This window comes from Caenorhabditis remanei, chromosome X, assembly GCF_010183535.1.
Source record: "Caenorhabditis remanei strain PX506 chromosome X, whole genome shotgun sequence".
Lineage (NCBI taxonomy): Eukaryota > Metazoa > Nematoda > Chromadorea > Rhabditida > Rhabditidae > Caenorhabditis > Caenorhabditis remanei.
The window spans coordinates 15,320,808-15,347,196 of NC_071333.1; the positions used below are offsets into that span (position 1 = coordinate 15,320,808).

The 26,389-nt window shown below is 38.7% G+C and overlaps 1 protein-coding gene across 1 annotated transcript; it reads right to left on the reverse strand.

Moving 5' to 3' along the window:
• Positions 1 to 792: 792 nt before the first annotated feature.
• GCK72_025045 (uncharacterized protein) lies at positions 793 to 26,090 on the reverse strand (the record flags this gene model as incomplete). Its single annotated transcript, XM_003101069.2, has 29 exons — positions 793 to 967; positions 1,015 to 1,151; positions 1,194 to 1,386; positions 1,438 to 1,557; positions 1,607 to 1,726; positions 1,778 to 1,883; positions 2,035 to 2,194; positions 2,787 to 3,207; positions 3,260 to 3,381; positions 3,517 to 3,636; positions 3,796 to 3,968; positions 5,640 to 5,710; positions 5,763 to 6,416; positions 6,467 to 6,649; positions 6,695 to 7,614; positions 7,700 to 7,807; positions 8,282 to 8,350; positions 8,961 to 9,134; positions 12,222 to 12,340; positions 13,837 to 14,144; positions 14,791 to 14,910; positions 16,608 to 16,678; positions 18,423 to 18,758; positions 20,881 to 21,045; positions 21,122 to 21,265; positions 22,274 to 22,358; positions 22,870 to 22,979; positions 25,243 to 25,401; positions 25,989 to 26,090. 29 exons carry the CDS (start codon positions 26,088 to 26,090, stop codon positions 793 to 795), a joined length of 5,745 nt encoding a protein of 1,914 aa, XP_003101117.2.
• Positions 26,091 to 26,389: the final 299 nt, after the last annotated feature.

The window sequence follows — 26,389 nt, forward strand, 5'->3', positions numbered from 1 at the left end:
GGGCATGATAAGGCCATGTTTTGTCAATAGTTACCGAAAATGAATTAGGAATAGAAGAGAGAAATGAAACAGAGGAAAAAGTAGTGTAGTTCACGGTCTCCCAGTCTCCGAATGAACTTAAAATAATTTTCAAACGGAAATTTTCTTACTTCCGACCTTGATCCCTACGCTAAAAATTAAAGTAATCATCTGCTAGTTTCTCAAATTTTTCGTTTCATGAGGGTAGATCAAAAATTTCCTTGCAGTTCTTTCTCGGAGTCTGGGAGACCGTGAAGTCATGAAAATTTGTAAACGTAGAGGATGAACGTTGGCAAGTGTTTATATAAAATCGGCAATGTATCTCGATGTGTCATGTATGCTATTGTAGTCGTTGGTTTAGAATAGTGGTCAGTGACCTCTTATTGTTTTTGAACGGTTTGGTTTATTTTGCTATGAAATAATATTTGGTAATATGATCGTTCCTGACGACCAAAATATAATATATCGTTTCAACTTTTCTCCATGTATTCCTGAAAATCAAGGGAAAAATGGGAGCTTTGAAGTTTTATTCATATTCAAATTATAAGAAAAATAATCATTCCATGGCAAAAATTCAATTTTTTCAATTACTAGTGAACAAAAAACGAGAAAAGGAAAGCATAAAGCGGTTGAGCCATGGCTGTCAGTTGAGTAACCTGGGATATTTAAAAAAGCGGGAATATAGCGATTTGGTCTATTTTAGTAAGATCACGGGATAGGATACTTGATAGCATTTAGAATTAGGTGCATATTAACGGAATCAGCAAGTATGGTCTAAACATTGTGGGCAACTTCAGAGAAATATGGTGCGTTTTGATTTTGAATCGCTTCGTAGCGCGATCTGGGAGAAGAGAATTGAACAGCTGACAGTTCACGAGTCTCCGGTGGTGGAGTCTCTGGACAATGCTCAATGTCGGCGATGATCGAGACGGAGAGGATGAATTTCTCTCTGGAAAGTACAAATAGGATTTGAATAATGTTATGTTCAACTCTCACCTCGGCTCGTAACGTTTGCAGAGAGCGATAAGGGATTGCTCTTTTCTTTCAGCAATCAATGCATTGACAGTGTAATAGTAGAGAAGTTGTTCATTTGGATAACCGGTCAGTGCTCTCCATCCATTACTCACGTAGGCCTTAATCAGAAAATATTAATTTTGCATCAAAAATATCAGTACCTGCGCGAGTTGTGGAGATGACAAGCGGATGTTAACACTTCCTCTTCCACTTGCAGAAAATCCATCTCTAGCCACTTTGGACATAAATGCTTGAGCTTGTTCGTCTTCTCGGACTTTCATGATGACATCCTTGCAGAGTGTGTTGATTCTAGCAAAGGAACATCTAGCGGAGTGGCTTATCCAGTTGTTACGCCTGGAAAACATTTAAATTTAAGACTTGAGAATCATTCTAAAAGTATGATACCTGCATTCACGAGAGCAATAATAAGTGTAGCAGTGTTTGCAGGAGACAAAGTAAAGTCTGGCAGCGGAGAGTTCTCGAGTTCTATGACATTCTGTACATCTGACAAACAGCTCCTCGTTTCTGAAATTAAACTACTAGTTTTACTGTAAGAAAAGGGACATCGACATACTGTAGAATGTGTTCAGCTCTTTCTGGAGACTTGAGGACTTGACGCATCACGCTGTAGTTGTTTGTGTATATACCAGGGCCATCGAGGTTTCCTTGGAACACTTCGTCAGCTTGTGGATAGCTGCAAATTTGAATTTTTACGTTTTTTTTTCTATAATCAAGATGAAATTACCTTCTATCAACGTGTCTTCTTGTGTCAGTTGGAGTAACTTTTTGGAAAATAGAGTCGAGAACTTCTTCGATAGTTACACGACCTCCGTAACGGTTAGTGAAGTTTCCTGAAACAAAAAACACTGAAAAAAGCTAGAGATTATAAGATCAAAAATATATAAAGTATCATTGATTATCTATTTCACTCTATATTGTTTGCACTTATCGTTGCAAGTGCATTGCAAACATTTTATTAAAGAAGGACTGAGAATCACTTACCGTATTCATGAGAAGAAGTGCCGACAAACGTGTCGGCGACCTCCACGACACGAGAGGTACGGCTAGTCTGCAAGTTCCACGCATTTGGTACTTCCGACACTGTGTAGCCTGGAAGCGCGTGTCCTTGGTCGACAACACCACCGACACTCAACGTTGATCCCTATAACAATGGAAAACGTTTAGAAAGTAACAAAAAAATAAGTATGGAAATGGTAAGGTGAACATTTGAACCACATAAGAACCCGTATTGAAACTGGCAGGCAGAACGCGAAAATTTTTATTTGAGATGCTCAAAATGATTTCGGGTTTTTGTGGCTGGGAACAAAGGATTATAGGTTGTACATGCATGCATAGCTGAATTGATAATCTATAAATTGAGTATTATCCATATTTATTCAAAACTTGAGGAATATAATAACATCACAAATTGATGACCATCGTAGTTTCAGATTATCCCTAAAAAAAGTGAATGCAAGGGGAGAAAGATAACATGGGGAGAAAAAATGCATAGTTGGAAAAGTTGGAGGGCTGGGAAAAGACAAATCATGCTTGAAAAAGGTGTGAAATAAAAGCGGATGAGTAAGGCAAAGAAGGGGTATATGGGAAAATGCAAAGTTTTGAGCTTGAAGTCTGACTTTTCAAGAAATGGGAACATAACAAAACATAGGAAAATGCAGGGGAGTAGGGAAAAATGCAATGGTTTGGAAAAGGGAAGTGTTGGGAGTTTGATGAAGAAATTATAATGCAACAACCTGTCGGTTTGCCGGTTCCTGCGACACATGATGAAGAGATGAGCGTGAACGACGGAGTTCTTCAATATCATCCTTATATCTATCAAACATTCCTCGTGGCAATCCGATGTTCCCTCCAACTGTTGGTTGTGGTGGTACTGGTGGAGCTAGTTGGTTACCTCCACTATTGTATACAGTGGAAGTGGTGGTTGTGGTAGTTGTGGCTACTGGCTCCGCTCCATTAGTGTAGCGATAAGTACTTGTTTGGGTCTGACCTTGTGGTCTATTCTCCCTGTACCAATCAGGAACGGTGAGTTTTTCAGTGGATTTACGGAATCTCATTTCATATTCCGAGATGCGCGATTCCCGTGGAGACTGGTCGAGTGGATCGGCACGAGTCTTCTGGAGTTGGTTCTCTGGGACTTCAGTTTCTTCGCGAATTCTCAAAAAAATTTGTTTTATTTAGCTGATCAGAGTGGTAAAAAATTAAATACCTGCGATCCATGAGATAATCTGCTGAACGACTTCTTATGTGAGCTTGATCTGCTGGAGATTCACGACGACTATCACGTTCATAGGCTACAACTGACTCTGCGCGAGTGTTCACTTCAGTGTGCTGAAATCTTGCTCATTAATTTTTTGTTAAAAGTTTCTCCACATAAAAAAGACTCCATGATTGCTAAAACGATACAATTCTGAGTGGATAGACCCGAACCCGGGGCAGTGAGCAGAAAAGCAACTAAAAACCAACCTTTGGCTGTCCATGCCTATCCTGATAATAAATACGGCTCGAATAAATGGACGGATTGCTGGCACGACTATTGTACTGAGCGTAGCGTCTCTCGGTCTCTTCCAGCAGTTTTGCGAACGGCTACAGTAGGTAAAAATCAAAGCTTAGCAAGTGTAAAGCAAATGAAGGTAGGGGTTGGGAGAGGGTTAACATATAGAGGGGACCTGATTGTGGATCTGTCTATTTTTCAGAACCACATTTGTTAAACTAATAAGGAATTTTTGTTAGAAAATGACAAACCTGTTCATATGGACTTGGCCCCATTCTACGGTATGGTAGACCGTCGGTCTCATTCAATGCAGTGGTTCTGAATTCTGATTCATGGAACTTCTGAAGAAGTGGTCCTCTGTATTCTGGACGCGAGCGAGCGGTGAGGTCATCGGTTGACTTGCGGAAACGTTCCGATACTGGATCTGAAATTTTTTTTTATGGAACTAGTTTTTTTCTTCCTAATTTTTGTGTTTTGAGTTTTTTGTAATTTGTGGTTAGCAGAGACATGCGGAACGGACATCGAAAATTCCGAAATTTCCGACAATTTTCGGAACTTTTTTATGCCGGAAAATTTCTGAAGTTTCTAAATGGAATTTTCGAACACTTCCGTTTTCCGAGAAATTTTCTCGGAAGAACAAATTCCCAAAATTTTCAGTTCCGCTCATCCTTGGTGGTTAGTGTCACTAATATTCAAATTCCACAGACATTTTTCGAATTTTCACGAATTCTAGACAAATCACGTCTTCTTTGAAGCATGCAATAATTCGTAATCCGAAATCTGAAAAAAGTTGCCAAGCAATCAAAAAAAAAAGTTCCAAGTCATCCAAACTTTACAAATTCACATATATTCACCAGTTACATTTCTTGTTTTTCATTTTTTGTGTGTGCCATTTTGTGTGTGCGATTGGATTGCCAATTAAGTAAAAATTTTATCGATACAAAAATACATTGACAGAATGTAGTGTGAGCCAATATCATCAGGATAATCATCAGAAAGTAATACAGGAGAATGAATAAATTTGTTGGGAGATAATGTTGATGATAAAGATTGTCGATAACGAAATGTTTGATATTCTGATATCAAGAGGGGGCAGTGGAAGAAAAAAGAATGAGAAAACAGAAGGCACACACACTCTTACGCAGGCAAGCGCACACTCTTCTTGGATAAAGAAAACGGGGGAAAGGAACTTTTTCACTAAATTGAAACTAAATCTGAAAAAAAGTGGATTGAATTTAGAAGGGAAATTTTCCAAAAAGTGGGAGGAAAACAACAAAAAACTGGCTGCAATTGGAGGAGGGAAAGAGATTTTTTTGCGATTGAAAGTTTTCAACGATTCGGATTAATTGAGAAGCTTCTAATTCGTAAAGGATAGATAGACAACACCTGATTATTACTTGATTGTTGAGAAAAAAGAGTACGAAAAAAGAAATGTGTATGTGTAAACGTTGTTGTTTTTATCTCTCTATTCATAACTGTTTGTGTGTGAATGCGTGATAAATTGTATAGTTCGAACGACTTTTCCCATGAGTTTTTGATGTTTGGAAACTTTTTTGTTCACTTGGTGACGGTGATGACATGCCGAGGACAAGTAACCAAAAAAAATGAAACAAAATGCTTGGACCGGACATGTGACAGAAGTCACGGACAACTTGGCATAGAGCAACAAAAAAGTTTGAGAGAAAGTCATGCGTAAAGTATTTCTCCGTCATCATAATCAGTTAAATAGAATCAACATGCAGTCGTTAGTTGCTCTTCAGCTTTTTACGGTAAGAAAGTGAGTTTCGGAAGAGTTTTTCACATGGAACATAACACTGGGGGATCTGGAAGAGAATATGGGGGATAAATGATGGAGCAGAGCAAATGAAAGAGTACAAAAAGAGTCCGAAATGACACAGAGGAAAAAAATAATTGTATAAACGGGGGAGGGAACGAATATTCGGATCGATCTGGATTTGACTCGAAACGTTAAATATAGAAGTGTAAACGGACGACATAACAGGCGACTAAACGGTGTAATCGGTGTCTAGCGAGTTTGTTTGATTTCAGATTTCATAATACAGAAAATAGTTTTTTTTCTGTGTTCATGCCAGACCTGCGGAGTCCTGTGATGAACTGTAGAAGTCACGGCGAAGCTTGTCATTCTTGGCACGAGTGTAACGGCTTCTGCAAAACAGTTTCTATTAGATTTCCAGTTATGCGCTTTCAAAAATCTTACCCTCTGGATCCATTTCTGTTCAAATCATTTGGATTGTACATACGATCTCTAACATTCTCATCATTATCCAAATATCCAATGGCACTTTGACTTGATGGATATGGCACGTCTTCCACCCAGATATTACGGTCAACACGCTCGATGACTTGTCTCTCGACTTTCGTGGTAACCTCTGGCTCGCGAGTTGTAGTATAATACATTGGCTGAGTGAGCTTGGCAAGGGTCTCACTGCTCAAGAGATGATGCTTCTTTTTATTCATGGCCTCCTTCTCTGCCAGGAGTCGTCTCTTCTCAGATTCAAACTTCTCCTTCTCGGATCTCTCGCGAACCAAGAAATCCAATTTATCACGAGATCTTCTGTCATCGAGACGGCGGTTGGCCTCACGTTCAGCTGCTTCTTTACGCTCGTTTTCGCGGATTTGTTGGTTACGACGTTCACGATCACGGAGATCGGCGAGTTGAGCTTCTTCGGTGGCACGCTCACGATCACGACGATCCTTCTCACGCATCTCCAATTCGGAAAGCTCACGAGCTCTGCGATCCAGCTCATCGCGCTCAAGTTGACGCTGGTTTTCAGCATTACGTTGTGCTTGGCGAGCAGCCGCGGCTCTTTGCAGATCATTGAGACGAGCGATTTCCTCCTCTTCTTCTTGTCTGAAAGTTATATTCATTTGAGATGTACATTGCACGGAAACTATGGTTACCTTCTCTTGCGCTCTCTTTCAGCAGCATTACGGCGCTCTTGTTCTCTTCTCTCTCTTTCACGACGCTCTTCTTCTTCACGGAGACGCTCACGTTCCAACTCATCAAGACGATCACGCTCACGAGCTTCCTTCTTTCTTTTGGCAGCCTCAATGAGCTCGATTTCACGGCGTTCCTCCTCTTTTCTGAAATTCAAACATGACATACTGTACATTTCTTATGCAACTCACCTTTCACGCTCTCTTCTATCAGCATCTGCTCTCTCCATATCAATTCTCTGTTGTTCGAGACGAATTCTCTCCAAACGCTCTTGCTCCTCACGTTCTTGACGTCTACGGAGTAGCTCACGTTCCTGTGCTTGTCTCTGAACATCTGCTACCAATTCGGCTTCACGACGTTCATCCTCACGACGGCGCATCTCACGAGCTTCGTCTTCGAGACGTTGACGTTCACGATCTTCAGCTTCACGACGTTGAATCTCAAGTTCCTGACGCTCTCGAAGTTCCAGCTCGCGACGTTCGCGCTCAATTCTCTCCAACTCCAAACGTTCTGCCAAAAGACGGTCCTCCTCTTCTTTTGCCTTCTCGCGTTCACGGCGTTCTCGTTCGATTCTCTCTTTTTTGATTCTCTCGATACGCTCGATCTCGATTCGTTCACGCTCGATTCTCTCCCGCTCGATTCTCTCCTTCTCGAGTCTTTCCTTCTCACGACGTTCTGCTTCGAGACGTTCTTTCTCCAAACGCTCTTTCTCTCTTTGAAGGCGTTCCATTGTTTTTCTTTCTTGTTCTGCCTTCTCACGTTCAAGTCTCTCCTTTTCAAGAGCACGACGACGTGCAAGGTCTGCTTCTTCTGCTGACAGACGTTGATTCTCAAGACGTTCCCATTCATCGCGTCTTAGCATTTCTTGCTGTTGACGTTGCAGACGTTCCTTCTCAAGGCGGTCCTTATCGGCACGTTCTCTCTCAGCAAGAGCTCTTTCCGATAGACTCTGATGCTCACGGAGACGTTGCATTTCTTCACGAGTTCTCTGTTCCAAAAGTCTACGAGCTTCCTCTTCGCGTGCACGACGATCCAATTCTTCTTGTTGACGGCGAGTCTGGTCCTCTCTGATACGTCTCTCCTCTTCCTCAATATCACGATGATAGGTGACCTGAAAACCAAAGCAATATAATTATACGACCGTCCCTCCTTCGTTATCATTATCTTATCAGATGGTACATCTTTTTCTGCCTAACCTTATAATCAACAGTCTTCTCTTCACGAGTTCTGCCGTCACCGCTGGTGGTCGTTGTGGTATACGGAAGATATCTTTCCAATGGTGATGTTGGTCTTCCAAGAGGTGTCTGAAACTGATTATTGGAGTTTTGAAAAAAATAGAGGAGATGAGTCAGAAGCAAATATTTGTTTCGAAATAGTACTATTACTCTTTTTTTCTATTGCTCGCGATGTTAGCGCACAAAGCAGAAAAAAGATAAAACAACTGACTGGAACAAATCAATACGCGCTCTGACTAAGTCTGACTTGAGAAAAGAAGCTATTCTTTCATGTAAAAAAATGAAAAAGCAAGGGTGGAAAAAAACAAGCGTATTTTATTGATTTCAATAAAAGACAACGCATTCTGTAATAAAAAGACCAGTCTTTCTTTTCCATTTTTCAGACAGATAGAGGACCAATGGATAACTTTCTCCACGTCATGTGATGAGATGCGCGAAATGTTTCATTTAGTAAACAATATCAAATTTTTTCTTTACTATTCCTTAGAGTTCAATGAGCAGCGCATTTTTTGTCAATGTATATTAAAAATTTAAAATGTTCACCTGTGACAAAGCCTCTGTGCTTCTTGTAATAATTGTTCTCGTCATGACTTCTCGTCGGTAGTATTCGTCCTGAAAATGAATGAAGAATGAGGTGAAATGGAAAAATGAAGACAGAGGTAATGTGAGTATGTACACAAGTTTTTATGATATGGGCAGGCAACAAATACTGTGTGCGCAGTGTCATGTGCACAATTGAGCTATGGAGCCGAAACGAAAAAAGAAACGTTCTTTTCAATTGTGTTCGGTGTTGGGAACCTGGTTTCCGTTTTTTTCGTTCAAAATGTTCTCAAATTGAGGAATTTGGAATAGGAAATGAGAATCAGCATCATCAAAATGAAAATAGATGAATGAAAAAAAAGTAATCATTGTGTGTTGTTTGTATGTCAAAAAAATGTCAAGAGGTCTGGTGACCACCGTTTGGGAGGGAAATGAGGAGAATGATGTGTTGTCTTACAGTTTGTTGGTGTCTCTGTTAGATGCGAAAACTAGATTGCTACCAGGTTTTTGAAGGCAGCCGAAGGTAAACTTTGTAGAGAAAAACTTCTTCACCAGTACTTGTTAGTACACACAGACTCTCTAGGAGTATGTGTTAAGGAAAAGCCGCAAGAAAGTCTATTTCGTAGCTTGTAAACTGTGTGCAAAACTACCGAAAAGCCAGACATTTAGTTAAAGTCCTTACCGATGGCGTCTCGACATGATGATAAGTGGTAGTCGTGGTTGGCATCATACGATAGTCGAAAACACTGCTGTGCGATGGTGCCGTCGATGGTGCACGGTGCACCGGAATCTCGCGAACAGTGGAACGAGACGTCGCGTGTTCGGAGAGTAGATCTTCACGGGATGAGCTGATCGACTGAAAAATTAGATTATAGATGGTTTGGATAGTCTTATAAAAAATGCATGTCCATAATTTATACATAAAGAAAAAACTTTTAGAAAATTGAGGAAAGTTAGAAACATCGTCTGCCGACCGAGAAATAGAATTTGCCACAAAATAATTAGAAGACTAAACGGAAATAATCGTTGAACTGGAAATTAAACGCGAAAAACTGGGTTGGGTCGGTTTGATCACAGAATGGGTTTATGACGCTGGTGTATTGTATCATTAATGAACTTTTAATTATATTACCGGGTGTTGCACTCTTACTGCCGACATAGTGGAGAGAATCTAAAGACAAAACGGTGCAGTGGCAGCGGAAAAAGAGTAGGCTCTACGGAAAATGAGATAAGTATTGTTAAGCCGGCAGTGTGTCCATCTCCGGTCCAGTTGGTTGATAATAACAAGGTGTTGAGACGAGGGACGAGCAAAAAGTAAACACGATGTTGCCAGCTGGGCTAGACCGTCTTTTTATTTACCTCCTACGTCGCAGATTTAATTTTTGGAATGTTTTCTTTTCTTTGTGATGAAAACACAACAGGAACCACGGAAAAAAGAGATTTTTTGGGGAAAAAAATGGTCTTGAAAACTGGACACACGTACGTTCACTGAATGTATACACTATTACTAGTTCTCAATTCATTCGTTTTTCTTATTGCTATGAGGAGCGAAGAGCGCTGCTGCAGCGGTCACTTTTTCTTTTTGGTTTAGTCCGTGTATCGCGGATGTAACGGATCTTGTTTTATGGGAAGTCGTTTTGGGAGAAACGATTTATGTCAAAGAAGAGTGAATAGGGGGGAGAAGTGGAAGACGGATTATTTTTAAGACAAGGAAAGCGAGACGATGGTCGGAAACTGAATGGGGAGTGATCATAAAATTTTTAGATTATTGCTTTTCAAGCAAAAATATTGTCCCAATCATTTACAAGATTGAGATTGGAAGCAGGGACAATACTAAGTTGGCCTGACCACTAAGATGATACGTTTCCACAAAAATTGTAAAACAAATTCGGGAACTCGCGACTTTTGAATTAGGAGAAGAAATGTGAGATTCTCAAGGGTTCCAAAAACGTTGTGATGGCCGACCTTGACGTCCCATCGTATACAACTGGCGTTCGGCTAGCGCCTATACTAGTAGTGCCTAGAGGTGCGGAGGTATTATTGTTGAAGTAAAGGAGAAACAGAGAGAAAAGTGGACGAGGGCAAACGGGGCAGAACATTCCGCGCGGAGCGCGACGGACACGACAGTCTGTCCGAAGAGGGCGCGCACTAACTAACCTATGCAATTATGCACAAGATACATGCATTGTAAGAGGAACTGAATGTGAGTGGAGAGAATGAGACAGAGAGCGCCACCGGGAGAGCGGGAACGGTCAGCGGGAGGGCTTGGTAGGAAAAGACAGAAAAGAGAAATGAGTGCGCGAAAACAAGAAGGTGAGTAAATAAAATGGAAATATGGACCGGGTAGGGAAGGGCAAGTTCCAAGTTGATGGTCGGGTCTTGATAGTGATTAGGGAATTTAATGAGTTCTAAAATCTATTTGCGTTCGGTCAGATGAAAAGAGACATCTATTTTTTTGGTAAATTATTACACTTGGTATATGCGGAGAAAACTAAATAAAGGAAATTACATCGAAGCATGCATTTCATTTCCTTCCCTCTCATTCATAGCTTAGAAACACTGATCCTCTCTAAAGCGGATCAACATGAAATTCTTTGCGCTCTAAACATCTTTTCTAAGGTTCTCATAATACATTAGAGTATTGTTTCTTCTACCTTTCGTCCGCCCTTTGGAGCAGGTGGTGGTTCATTTTCAAACAAAAGAGTGGGGTAGTTGGGTCAATTGAGCACACATAAAGGCAAAGGTTTTGAAGCTGGCTCGAAAGCCCCAACGAGCGAAAATTGCCGACAATTCATCATAATATCGATGTATTCTGTCGGGGAGAGGAGAAAAGAACACTAAAATTGGGTTTGACTAGTTGCATATGAAAAAAAAATTGAATAGCCTTATGATTACAGTAAGCAATTTCTCAGATGTATGAAATTACACTTTTAATATTTTCCCAGGAAAAAAAGTTGCAAAAATATGATATGAAAGTTTCGATTTCAATCTTTCAATTTCGTTTCGTTTCGATTTCGATATTCATGTGAAAATGAAAATAAAAACGTTGCCAACCAACAAACAACACTGTGGAAGGGGTGCGCCTTTCGGGCAATGATGAACAAAGCGTTTATCCGACCTATGCGGGAAAAATATTAAGCCTCCCAACCTCTCTCTACACTTTTTGACTATCGCAGACCACCAACCACACTTGTTTCCAATTTCTCCGCTTTTTTCCCCTCTCTAAATTGATAAATACTGAAAAAAACCAAATAAATTTAAATAAATCTGTAAAATGCCAAATAAATTTGCTGGTAAACCTATTATGACACTATTACGAGCCGTTTTCTTCAGTTCGGTTTTTGTTGGAAACTCTTTATTTTGTGTAGGTAAAGGGGGTCTCTTTCCGTAGGAATGGAATGGAACAGTGTGTGTTGTGTTTCAAGTGAATTGGGATTCCCTCTTCCGAAAAATCCGAAGATGCCATTGGAGAAGAAATAGTGGAAAAACAAAAACGCAAAATAAGCACACAAAACGAATCGATGTGTGATCAGATCAAATCGCAAAAGCATCTCCAAACAGAACGCTACGGGTGGTCGTAAGATCCAACGATCCGGCCAACTGTATGTAATGTACACATTGAGAAAGTTTGGTGGGTGCAAAAGAGCTAGTGAGAACAGGGAGAGAGCGAAGAAAACGCATCGGAAGAGAGAAACCAAATATGCAAATATTTTGAGAATACAGAATACTCTCTCGAGTGCGAAACGGGAACGATGCTTCTTCATTTCTCTTTCTCTCCACTGCAGCTACGTCAATGTTTGACTTTTACATGACACCTGGTAGCGGTAGTAGCGGAACTGTACTACTAAACTTGATAATAGTCAAAACATGATATGATTTTTCGAAAAATGCTTTTGAAAATTTAGACCGCCTCTCTAAATTTTTAGATTTTTATCAAACTTACTTTTGGAATGGAAGAGGTGTGATGCTGTTGATAGCTGACTGCCGTTGACGATGACTGAATTGGGATCGGTGGTGGTGGAGGCGGCGCAAGATCACTTGGAACACCACTCATTGAAGAAGCTGAAAAAGTAAATAGTTGAAATTGGATTGAATGCAATTTGATCGGCAACTTTTTAGATTCTAAGAGAAAAAAACAAAACTGCGACTTCTTTCACCCATCAGACAACAATGGTAATTGGTTCGTCCCGAAAATCGCTACACTTTCGGTTTTGTTGGTTCTGGTCACTAGATACAAGGAATTCAGTTAGAAAAAAAAACTACTTTGTAACACTATACCTATTCTGAGGTTCACAAATGTGAAATGTAGTTTCTCGGGTAAGAATCACCTACTGGAAAAGGAAATGGAAAAATGAAAAAGGAAAAAGAAAAAAGGAGTAGAAATAGAAAATTGCCTCAAATCAGTAGTAAGATTCCGGTTCTGTTTTCAACGAAAAAGTGCAGAAGTTGTAAGAAAGAATCGAACAAAAATATAATAATGATGAAGAGGGAAAGATGAAGCTGGACCGGTCGCGCCTCAGAGACGAACGGAATAATAATAGGTAACCCAATGATGGAAAATCGAGATGTAACCAAATATCAAAGAGCGCAAGCTGTCCTTTCTACGTATCGGCTCAGAAATATTGTTTGTCTTTCACAATTTCCCTGTGAAAGGGGAAAAGGTGATACTTTTTTTATTGAGGTCAACTGTTCTATTTTTTGCTGTTTTTGGTTGGGAGCGAAAAATACGTGTAATAAGGAAAAAACGATATTTTTTAAGTACCAGTTTTCTGGCAATTCTTATTTGCTATTCAGAAAAAAAACCATTCACGCCTTATTTGACGAAAGATAGTACAAGTTGAAGGTAACACAACTGCCATTCCCACTAAACCAATTTTCAGAAAACAAATTGGTTAGGTAACTGTTTTCTAGAAACATTGAAGCTGCGATCGAAAAAAAAGTGGAAATTGAGACTGATGGCATCTAAGTCTCCTGTTGATTAAACTTGTGAGCTTTTAGAGTCCAAACCAAAGCGAAAATGTGGTACATGAAACCTCACAACAAAACCAACATGAAATCTGATGCCACCAGAAGCCAGTGAGACCTCTCAATGTTGACTACATAATGATCGGTAATAACACAGTAAACAGAAGCACCTAATACCCTGAGACCCCTCGTCTAATTATGAGGGAACAAATCGTTTGTTGCAAAAAGGCGAAACGGATGAGATATGCTATGTCGGCTGTCGGCAATTCGCAGGTATGCGGATTTCATGGAGGAAAGGTATCGTCGCCCAACAACGTCTTATCGAACGGTCAAATCGTTTGGATGAAGGTCGATCCTCCTTTTTCCCTCTTATTTTCCTTTGTTTGGTACTCCCCTCCTATTTCATCCACCTTTCATTTCAACATCTTCCATATAGAACAAGAAAACGGGCAACGATTCTTCACCGTTTTCAAGTGACCAATGAGTGGATTGAAGGATTTGTAAAATAGCGAAATGGAATTGAAGAATTCCGAGTTTTTTCCTAGATATCGATCATAGAAGCTTGAAAAATTGAGATATTTTCTAAAAATTACCTGCGTAGGATGGAGCAGTGTAAGACGAAGTTGTAGTTTTCTGTGAAAGAATACTTGGAAGTGGTTGAGCTCCGGACAACGATGAGACTGGAATCTTCGGAGCAGTAGTCACCGAAGGATCGTTCCAAGCCTTTGGTATGTAATGTGTGGTAGTGGTAGTTGTTGTGTTCCCAATAACTTCAGTGGAACTCAATGGAGGTGGTGGCGGTGGAGGAGCCGATGGATGGAGAATAACCGATGTTGGTGGAGGTGGAAGGTCTAATGGTGATATTGGTCGACCACTCGTTGTATCCATTTCGTCCTTGGTTCTGTAAAGACAATTTGCATTTGTGTGATGTTTTTTTTTGTTAGTTTGAGAAATCGAAAAAAACGATGGTTGGAGGATGTGCGCGCGAAGAGGTGAGAGAAGATGAGAGGGCATGGGAACGATGGGATTAATGACCCGAAAATTTGCTTATGATGCGTTTTTTAAAAACTTTTTTAAACAGAGATTTCTTTCTGGTTTGATGGGAAATTTGATTGTTTGATACGTTGGAATTATACAATTGAAAAAACGAGAGGAAACTAATATTCTTCTTGGTAAAGTTTTTATTTTTACACTATTTCAATAAAACTATGAAATTTTCCAAGACCTCCATGATTTTAGACAAATTTTAAATCAATAACTCTAATGTGTACAAAACGAGAAGCGCATTAGGCAAAAACGCGCGAAAGGAATGTCGAGAGCAGCACGGCGGCAAATTTCTGGCATGAGTCCTATATTTGAAAAATGACTAATCGGAAAAGAGGGAAAAGAACTGAAATAGTCTTGAATCATCTTTTTTTCTGGAAGTTGGTACGAAACTAACCGTGTGGAACGTTTGGAATGAAATTGTACATTTTTGAAGAGAAAACTATTTTTGTTGAGGAAGGGATGAGTCATTTGAACGAATTTTCAGACAGAAAGTTACTTACTTTTGCATCAACACAGTTTCATCAGTTGGATTAGAGGCAAACGACTCGTTTAGCAAATCTTGCTCGTCTCGGTTAGCGTCGAAAGTGATGGAAGCGGAGCGGAGTGATAAATTGTCGTCCCTGTAAAAATCAATATTTATTGGTTCGCATACATTTTTGCAGTTTGGTTTTATTTTTAATATTCCTTACAGAGGCCTTCGAAATAAGTACGTGGAGAGAGGAGAGTAACTCATTGATAATTATTTAGAATGACTGAAGAAACTGAAGAAACCTAGGGACTAACAAGAAGAGAAAGAGAAAGAAAAGGGTTAGAGAGCATCATGACCTTATCAGTAAAAAGAGAGGGAATCAATGATAGGTGTGTATTTGTATACGTCTCAGAGACACAACCAATGGTATTGAAATGTTTGTGTTGTATGTGTGAGGTAAGAAGAGGGGGAGAGCATCCAAATGTTTGTCCTTTTTGGTGTGAATGTGATGACGACGGTGTTGATGCGAAAAGATGCGCGCGCTGCACCGTCGGGACTTTTTGAAGTTTGATTGGAATTGTATTGGTCAGAAAAAAATGGATGTATACATCATTGTGGTTGAAAAGAATCGTTCTCTATTCAGGAGGGAATATCACAATGGAAAACTTGACTTGTGAAAAAAAAACAAAATCATAGATAACTATGTATATATAAATTAGAACTATACTACTAATGGTAATCGGATAAAAACTATTTTGAAGAAATAATCATTTGATCTATTTTTAGAATAAAATTTTAATTTCCGATTGAAAATGAATTTTGCTTATCAACAAAAAACGAGAGCAGCTCATCTTATCGTACTTTTCAACTTTAATTCTCTATTCCTTAATTCTCTATTGCAAAACAATTTTTGACATTTTTAGATGGAAAAAGACTCGGAACTAGATTAATTAATGCAAAAATGTGATATAATCAAGCGAGAGTGTGAAGCCTTAGAATAAACATGTACACATTCGAAAGATATCATAGAAATATCAAAAATCCTGTTAGTTTTGATAACAAAGATGACAAGAATGGATAGAAATAACAATGGGCATCATAAAATTCTAATGACTCCTTCTCGTGTATTCATTTTTATTTCTAATCTCTCGATTTGGCACCCCGCTGCTACCGATCCCAACATTTTTCTCATATTCATACATTCCGATCGTTGTCATCATATTCCCGAAGCTAGGGGGAAATTCTTCCAACGACATGGACAATTTGCTATGATTTATTTGTCAAACCTATTCAACCACTTGTCGAATCAAGAAGGGAGTATCGAAATCTATTTGTTGAAGGGTGCAAACTTGACAAGTGGCAATATGTTAGATGGAAATAGATAGCAGGAGTTAGAATAAACATTTTACACTAAACTCACAGACTTTTTTTTGTTTTTCATCTGGAACGAGTTTTGTTTCAAAAATGGAACTCGGAATGTGTTTAATTTTGTAAAAGAATTTGAAAGCAATCTCCTAAAAAAGAAACCCTTCTCAAAATGAGTAAAAGAAACAAAAGACATGGCCGAAACCGGTTGGGGCGATGTCCAAAATGGCGAATCAGAATTGAGATCGAACGAAAAAATCAGACAACAAATTTCGACGACCTCGGGTGTTGACCAGTCAAATGAAAGTAGATTGCAGGTAGATTGAGAGTGCCTCACTTTCAATTTTCATTTTGAATTTCCACCAAAACATTTTTGGGAAATTTCGGAAATGAAATTGGTCAGTTAGTCAGAGTCAGATGAGGGGGGATGGATGAATGAAAACAACAAAAAACAGCGAAAGGACAGTTAAAAAAGGTACTCACATGGTCACTGTTTTGCGGCGCTCCTCGTTGAAAACCAGTTCTTCCTCTTGGTCACGATCGGCGTCGGCGAGCTGCAAGAGAATCAGTTTAGAGGTGTTATAATGGGGTCAAATTGAGAATTTGAACTTGATTGGGTGTTATTTCAACTTTTACACTATCTCATCTCTCCACCCAAACTTTTTATCTTTCATCTTTCATCTCTCACTATTTGTTACAACACTTCCGTTGTTGCTAAAAACGACAAAGTCATCGAGTGGATCGTTATCTAGTTCAGCGCTACTGCAACAAAATAAAAATAAAAACTTTTTGAGTTTTTCTATGTCTCCAATATATTTGAGGAATATCCACTAAAAACAAACCACAATGAATCCTGTCATTTTTTGAGTATGAATTTCTGAAGTAGACGGGTCAAATGGTATCATTTTAGAATGATCTGATACCCTGATACCTGAATTTTTCACGTATTTCCGTAAAGAAAGTAAGTATACAGAAGGCGTTGACGGAGAAGTAGAAACGGATGAAATGTGATGAGTCATCTATTCAGAAGGCGTGCAATAACAAAAGGTACAAAATGGCGAACGAGGAGGGAATGAAGTTTTGTAATGAAATTTTTGCAAAATGAAAATTTTGGAACGCTTATTTCCCAGGGGATGAATTCCCATTTTTTTGAAAATCGCTTAAAAGCTAGTTCCTAGGAGAATTGGGGCTAATTCTTCGAATTTGATGTTCTGTGAGATATTACGAAACGGAAAATTGAATTTTTTCAATGCGTTAAAATTAATTGTAGTCGTTTTTGTCTTTTACAGATGATAACAGTTATGTAATCAAATTTATAATCTCAATCAAACTATGAAACCACTCAAAAAAGTCGCGCTGAACACAATAGAAAAGGATCAAATATTTGATGTGGAGCCTGCCAAGACGACCAATGAAATGATGCTAACTGAGGTCGCCTCTAATGATTTCTGGTGTTTTTTCCTTCCAAACTATTAAATGCACTATTCATCACACTTTTTAGAGAGGGGGGAACACCGAGAGGAATGAACAATAGAGAATAACGGAGCGAAGCGAAGGGACGCAATGGTGGGAACCATCTTGGTCGATTTGCATAACTGTTCGTGACTAAACAATATAATCATCATCCATATCGACCATTGATTTTTTTTGAGAGCGATGTGGATGATTGATGAAGAATCGTTTAGAAATAAGTAAAGAATGAACAAGAAACCAAAAGATAGAGTTACAAAATGTAGAAATGATGTGGAAAAAGGGAAAAACACCATTCGCAACGCTCATATATTTTTTATATTTATTCCTCCGTTCTCTTTTCCGTTGCACGATGCATCTCCTTCCTCCCGCCGAAAAAAGCAAAAAAGGCATCAAGTACATACGTGTAACTGGTATGACGACATTGATACAAGTGAAAGTAAAGAGTAGGTTGTAGATGAGGACCGCTCGGATAAAAAAGAACGGAAAAAACGGTGTACATTGACTACCTAGCGTTGGTTATAATTGTTCGTTGACGTTCCGATGTAATATAATACTTTTTTGGGTTTCAAATGAGATTTTTGTTGAGATAAAGTTTAATTGTTGTATTGTTTTAAAGTTGTATGCATTTGAAGACAGGGACACAATAAACTAGTCACATATACATATTTCAGAGCTAAATTCGAAAAAAGTAGTTTCAAAATGGTTTCTAAGACAACAGCGTCCTTTTGAGAAATAGTGAACATGTGTTCGTTTCAAAGGAGACTCTGAGGGACTACGACTAATGAGAATCCAAGCAACAACGATATTTGATACAACGCCACTAACCTTATGATCTTCCGCTTCACTGTGTGACATTGGAATAGTAACCAACTCCGCTTTTTGGGGCTCTTCGATTAGCTCTTGAACAACTTGAATGATTTCCAATGGATCTGCTAGAGGGGCTGTTGGCGCAATTGGCGCTGTTGGAGACGGAACCCTCTCGTCTTCCGATTCCGCTGGAACTTGAGCATAATCTGGCTCCTCCACATCTTTCTTATCACCTGCATCTTCATCCTTGGCTTCAGTGACAATCACAGTTGTTTCTTTCTTCTCGACAACCTCACTTGGTCCAGTGGCATCAATGATCTCCTCTGCCTTCTCCAGTGTTGTTGTTGTATTCATCTGAATAATAGTAGCAATGAGTGGTTTCTCGTGCTCGACTTGATCGACAAGCTCAGCAACCAATAGTTGGATTTCATCGCTGACACCACTTTTCTGGCTCATTTTTCTTTTTTCACCAGGCTCAGATAGTCAGAAACAGTGAAAGTGTCAATAGAAAATAGTTAGGAGCACACACACACGTGAGACTTTGGAAGAAGCTTGTAAGGTGTAGGGGCGAAAGGGTGTGTGTATATAGAGTAAACAGGAGGAGCGGATAGGCTCGCCTTGCCCCCCACCGTTTTGTGTATTTGACAATAATTTTTGGAGCAACTCTACCCCTCACTGGAAGATTTCTACACACTTGAGTTTGTTCCGATGGACTGTTGTCCTCAATCTTTGTCTGAGTTTCTTGAAAAACTATTATCTTTTTCAAAAAGTCTTGCCATGAGGCTGTTAAAGTGAACACGCACTATCCAAAGTGAAATTCAAACGATTTCTCAAGGAAAATACGCATGGAATTTGTTCGAGAAAGACAGTTGATTTATGGTTACTCTACAATTGTTCAGTTTGTTCTCTTTCCGGAATTCCGGATCCTCTTTTCTCACTTGTTGCGACAAGAGGCGGCAAAAAAGAAAAGAGCAAGCCATTTTTTTGTAATACTGAACAAGTGGGTGTGTGGTCACTCTCGCTTCTCTAGACTCTTCTCCCTAATTTTTTCCGGCTGCCTACATGTACGCTTTGTGGGGGTAAGACTTTCGTGCGGTTCCATGGTGTAGCGGTTAGCACTCAGGACTTTGAATCCTGCGACCCGAGTTCAAATCTCGGTGGAACCTATCGTTTTTTTGAGCTTTTGAATATTACTGGGGAAGACGATAATCACTGTTTTGTTTGAAATTTCATCTATTCTCAAAAATCGTATACATTTGACCAAAAACTAGCACCAAGGGACTAGTCTCAAAAGCAAGAATGACACTTCTCGTTTTTACCGCATTTTGTTCCAATTTTCAAGCAAAATTTTTGATAAAAACAAAAAAACGATAGGTTCCACCGAGATTTGAACTCGGGTCGCAGGATTCAAAGTCCTGAGTGCTAACCGCTACACCATGGAACCGCACATCTGCCGCATGCCAGTTTCAGGTTTTATGTTTGCGACAGAGGATCGACTGTCAATCGCCGATGATAATCCTTTACATGAATGTCCGCGCCAGGTGTAAAGCTTCAAACAAGGAACTAATGTCAATTTGTCGCAAACATAAAACCTAAAACTGGCATGCGGCTGATGTGCGGTTCCATGGTGTAGCGGTTAGCACTCAGGACTTTGAATCCTGCGACCCGAGTTCAAATCTCGGTGGAACCTATCGTTTTTGAAACGGTTTTATCTTTTTTCCTGACTTTTTAAACGTTTTCTTACTTTCACTCTCACATTCTAGACAACTCGATAATGTATGAGACCTCATGTCTGGAAAAACTTTACAAAAACCAAATTCAAATTTCAGCCCGGCCCGTGACAAGTTTCTGAAAAACCAAAAAACAATAGGTCCCACCGAGATTTGAACTCGGGTCGCAGGATTCAGAGTCCTGAGTGCTAACCGCTACACCATGGAACCGACAAAAGAGGAAGAGTCGAGAGACGACAAAGAGAGCGGCGCCTCGCCAGTTTTGAAGGAGATAATGCGGACAGAAAATGAGAAAGAGGCGGAAAAAGTGGGGTACGTTGTTTTTTATTTGTTTTTTTTTGGAATAGCGAGTTGAGTAGAATCGCTTAGTTTGTTACTTTTATATTTTAAATTCAAACGTTATTGGTTTCGAATTATTTGGCAATATAATGCAAGTTACAGTTCTAGTAACTGTCACGTATGATCTTCCTAAAATTTTCGAACTAGTTAGTTCAAGTAAAGTTACAAATGTATTACGAATAATGGTCTTGAGTAGTAATAGTGAAATCTACATCTGCTTACACGATAAAATTTTTTAGACAGGTTTGTTTTACACTTTCAGTTCATTTTTCTAGAACTATTATCAACGACGCTCATTATGCACGCTTCCGAAATGTTCCATGGCGTAGCAATCAGAATTGATCTTTCTTCCAAAGTATCACGTTGCATTTTTTCCTAGGACAACCCGATCCCTCTCCTCCACTCACCTGGCTAGTAGAAGTATTTGATTTTCCAATTTTGACGAGCTCCTTCAACAAATCGAGTCGATCGTCTTCCGAAGCAGACTGTGTGATCTCGATTTGACGCGTAGTCCGTGGCTCGCCAACCACTATTCTTTCTTCTTCTAAGCTGGTTCGACTGTCACCGCGCACCTGTTAATAAGCATTGTTTTGGTTGGTTAATTATTGCTTTCAAAGGAATAAACGAAGGAGAAAAGCCAAACGGTACCTCTTCTTGTTGTTGTGGGTCTTGTCCAAAATCCTCGTCAGGGGTCGGACTGAGAAGTGAAATGTTGGATAAACGACGATCTACAACTGTTCTGGGCGATGCTAAGCTACTTCCTGTGAGAGAACGGATCTCGTCAGATTCTTCCTGAAAAAATCGTTTATAAAATTAGCTAGGAATGATTTAAACACTACAAAATAAGTTGAAACAAAGTTTTTTCCAGAAAGCTTCATTTTATTATGGATTACGGATTTCAAAGGAAGCACTCGAAAATAGTAACAAAAAACCAGGAATCCGTACAAGTAGCAAGGACACTCTCTGTTTACCCGGTATAGGGGTCACCACCGGTCAGGGACCATGCGCGCTCATGTGATGGAAGGTGGATTGGATATGTGAAGAGAGTGGAATATTTATAGATACGCAGAAAGAAAAGACAAAAAAGGTGCCGTTGAGTGTATCAATGGACCAAGCGGGAGGTGAAAGAAGAAACAAGAGGAAGGTAAAAACCTGCGTGGGATATTGTGCGTTGTTAATGGCGAGGGCACCTTGCTGAGAATAGAAAACAGATGAGGAGAGTGTTAGGTGTTTACCGGGTAATTAGAAAAATAGGAACGGCTAGATATAATCCGATTTGTCAGATAAATGAGGAGAGAGAGAAAAGGAAACCAGGTGTTCAAAAAAGATTTTACTGCAAGTATAAACCATTTTAGTTCGAGAAAATTGTCTTTTCACCTTCCTTCAAAAAGTTTTTGTGTATGTATTCAAAAGCACAATAAAGGAAGAAAATTGAAATAATAGTTTGTACTTTCCAACAAACTGGGCCAAAAACCAAAAAAAAAAGAAGGAAACGTTCTTTCTTCAAAAAATGTTCAATAGAGGAAGGATTAGGTACTAATCTCAGTCATGCGAATGATTCAAATTGATTCACCAGTCGGGATCAGGATCAAATGAATGATTCCCATTGTCTTCAGAGAGAAATTTACACCTAGCTGAACGGAATGCCGCCTTCCGCCTATTTGTCTGCCTATTTTAGGTTGGTTTTATCAAGTCCCGTTTGGACGGATTATATGACTCATTTTATCGTATCTCAGGGTCATCTAGAGGACATCGGGAGAGGGTTATTATCATGATGAGAGAAGAAGAGAGTATTCATACCTCGTTAATAGTGTGAAGAAAGTTTGGCAAGACACTCATGTTTGATTGAATGAGGGATGGCAATGGAATCAGTCCAGATGTTGTTCTGTAACAAAAGAGAGTTTTGTGGATCATGAAAATTGAGAAAATAAACTTAATTTAAGCCTGGATCAGGTTTCATTTTTTATTTTAAATTATTTTTCCAATTTTCTTAAATTTCAAACGTACTATTCACATTATTCGTTGAAGAGAAATAGAAGAAACTTTCATTTTTGCTAGTAACGTGAGAAGTTTTCATATAGCGCACCTCTATGGATAATCCAAGTTTAAAACGGCGCGTCCTGCATCTCATATTTTCCATGGTTTCCCACAATATTCTTATATGACTTTTTTAATCCACAGACTTTATTCGGATGCTATGGAATTTTGAACTAAAATTTGAAATAAAAAAGTTTTAGAGGGTAGGAGAATGTAAAAGCCTGGTTTCAGAAAATTGGGGTTTTTTCTATTGAAACAATTGAACGCTTAGAAAGCTCTAATTCAATTTCTTACAATTAAAGTTTTTAGGATTCTACAGTAGCTTTTTCATTTTAATTACAAATTAAAAAAAAACATACGGTTCATCATCTGAGCACGAGGACAAAATTTCGTCAGTTTGTAGCAACGACATGACTGACGGCATTCCTTGTGTTGGTTTTCTTTCTGACATGGTTGGTTCCCCTTGTATCTGAAAAGACGAAGAAAATATTTTTGTTTTATGCATGTGAATCACAAAAAAAACTATGGAAAAGGAAAATATATGTATGTACAATAGGAAAATGAAACGGAGGAGTCACGTGTTATTTTTATATTTTCTTCAAGGAACAATTTTTATAGAAGCACCGTTGATATAATATAATCAACAATTCATAAGCGACAATTTGACAACTTTTACCAGGGAAAAGTCAACAAAACTTTTCGTTCCGGACAGTTGTTTTATAACCGTTCAACAACACAATCTGGGTCGTCGTAACATAACAGGTATCACTTTTTGCGGTAAAACGGTACACATTGTGTCGTCGGAAAACAGAAGAAAAAAGGGGAAAAAGTATAAAAAATCTTTTGTTATATAATATTCAGTGGAGGAACAGGAAGGTGTACTTTTAGTGTGTATGAGGTAGCTAGAACATAAGAATATATAGATAGGGAGTCAGAAAAAGAGAGTGGAAAAAAGAGAATGGGTATATACAACTGCCAGGTGCCAGAAAAATGTATTGAACTAACAAGTACAAATTCAATTTGAATTAAACTTGGAATTAGGTAAGAATTGTTTTATACAGCTAATTGTTTTCTAACTAACAGTAAGAAAATTGTATTATATCAACTGAAAAAAAATGGAAGAACACCGGGATGTGAAGTGGTCAGAAGTATCATCTAAAAAGCGGGAAGTGGAATGAAAGGGAAGATATTACCAGAAAAAAAACATTGTGCAAACAATCAAATGGATGTCAAGGTCGAGATTTGCACAAAAGAGCCAGAGCCGGCAAAGAGCTCACCGCCCTATCCATCCATTTTCTATTTATTTTTCGACCTGAGGTTTTGGTTTCGGTTTTAGTTCTGGTATAAGTATTAACCTTCAAATCCTTCCATCTCCTTCTTCTTCTTCTTACTCCTTCAAAGAACCTCATAAATCAAAAGGTGTGATGGTGATGGCATTGAAAATGGAAGAAGAAGAAGAGAATAACGGAATAAAATGAAATGTTAGATTAGGGTGTAGGCTCTATGATTTGATTGACAGGCGGTTTGTATTAATCTGTCTTTTCGGAATGCACGGAACATCGTACATAACTGAACGGATATGATGACTAATTAGTAGTGACGGTAGATTGATTGGAAGTGAATTGAATAGAGATCCAGAGATACAGAGATAAAAAACAAAATCTGATGAGAGACTTGTGGAAGAAAACTCGAAGAGGTTTAGAGATAGAGTGACAAAATGATTGAAGGAACGGAACGATTCGAAAAAAATTGTACTGAACAACGGGGATGGTAAGAGGAATAGAGATAGAGATGAAAAAGCAGAAGAGCTGTCGGTGTTTTGTGTGAATCATCTGAATAAACAGGCTTTTATATATGTACCAGCGATGGGCAGTACGTATATGCATATTTGTATATGTAGTGGAGACTGGTGCATCGCTTTTTTCCCTTTTTTTGGATGAAAACGGTCAAAAGCAGAGGATGTTGAAATTGAGACAGTTTGCAGATAATTTGGGTAGATTTATACTGCGAAAAACAAAATATAGTGTTTTCATTAAAATAAGCTTATAAAATTAACTTTCATTAACTATTATTCGAAATGTTTCTAAAAAAGTAGGCGTTTTGAAAGATGAAGTAATTTGCATATGTATTCATTGTATATGTAGTAATTTGTATATTTGTAAATATAGTAGAGAATGGTGCATCGCTTTTTCTCTTTTTTGGATGAAAACGGTCAAAAGCAGATGGTGTTGAAATTTAGTCAGTTTGCAGATGATTTGGAGTAGATTTGAACTCGAGATAACAATAAATATAGTGTTTCTTCAGAATTAAGCTTACACAATTAACTGACATTATTAAATATTCTAATATTTTTAAAAATTATGAGTTTTAAAGTTGATGTAAAAATGATAACAGGGCACTATGGAAGTCTTTAATGTTTCGAAACTCAAATTCTGTGAGCCATCACAAAAAAACAGTAAGAAGTAAAAAAAAACACAAGAGGTAGGTTAGTGACCATTGAGGAAGGGCAAACCTCTCTGACCCTCCCTTCTCCTCGATTTCTTGGCCCTCTTGACATCTTCAACGGAACAATTGAACAGTTTCAATAGAGGTGCGCAGAGAAAGAGTCAAATTGAATGAATGTCGAGATTTGATGAGTTAGTTAGTAAAATAACAGATAATTGGGATGAGATTCAACAGTAATTAAGATGATGAGTATTATGAAAATCTAAAACTAACTATGTGGTACTTACCTGAACAAAAACGCCTTCCTCGACAACTTCTGTGTCGGAGCTGGTATCGGAAGAGGAAGACGATGCCTCCTCAACCTGAATATCCGGATTCGCCGCCGTCGTGGTGAGTCGTTTCCGGGCCGTGGCGAACACAATTATGCGTAGAGAAAGGACAAACGCCTGAATTCAGAAAATTTTCGAAAATTAATTGGAAAATTGTGAGGTGGAAATGGAAAAGGTGGTGACTGTGGCTGGTGGCTAGAATTGAAATTCTCCTAATGAGTGGAAGAATCCACTAGACTAGTTTTCTCACTTTTCAAGTCTTCTAAGAGGGCAAAAAGTTATCGGGAGACCTCCATTCCTTATGTAATAAGACTGTGGTTGAGGACAGTAGCCACAAGACCACAAGATGCAATTAGTATCCGAATGCAATGATTATTAGAAAAAAATATGGTGGACGTGTGGACGCCAGTAGATGAGGGAAGGGAACAGAGAATGAATTAGACATTTGCATGCTTTTCTCGCCACCTATTTAGGATATATTCTTTTTAATTGCAAGACGGTGTCAGAATATGAGGTGAGAAATAACTTTAGAATTCGGAAGCTGACATATTTGAACCGTTAGACAGAAGAAAAAGAAATGAACGGAGATCCGCTGTTACGATAATATTTGTCCTAATTTCAAAATTTGAAATGTAAGAAAAAAAAAACATAACACTCCATATTTTCAAACCCTACGTTAACAAAAAATAAGAAAATGTACTTACCAATAAAGCTGAAAAAGCTGTCTGTAGAAAGGCGTGAAAGCCGTCCGGAGGACGACTTGCCGTGGACCTGTTGTTTGACGATTGTAGATTTTCTATGTCCATACAATTCTGAAAATAAAGCATTTTTATTTTGGAGCATATGATGCACAGAATGAATAGGTGTAAAAAATATGTGGTGCATACTTGGTTAAAGTTTCATAGAGCGATTTTGAATAGCAAAACTGATTCAATCAATTCACCATCGGAAACCTAGCTATCCTATGTAATATTAGGCTATTGTGATGTTTTCTCAAAACTTTGACATCATTGTTATGTTGAATAAAAAAATGTGAAGAAGGAACGATGGACAACTATAGGATGTTAGAATGTCCATGATTCACAATTATATGTATACAGGTGTT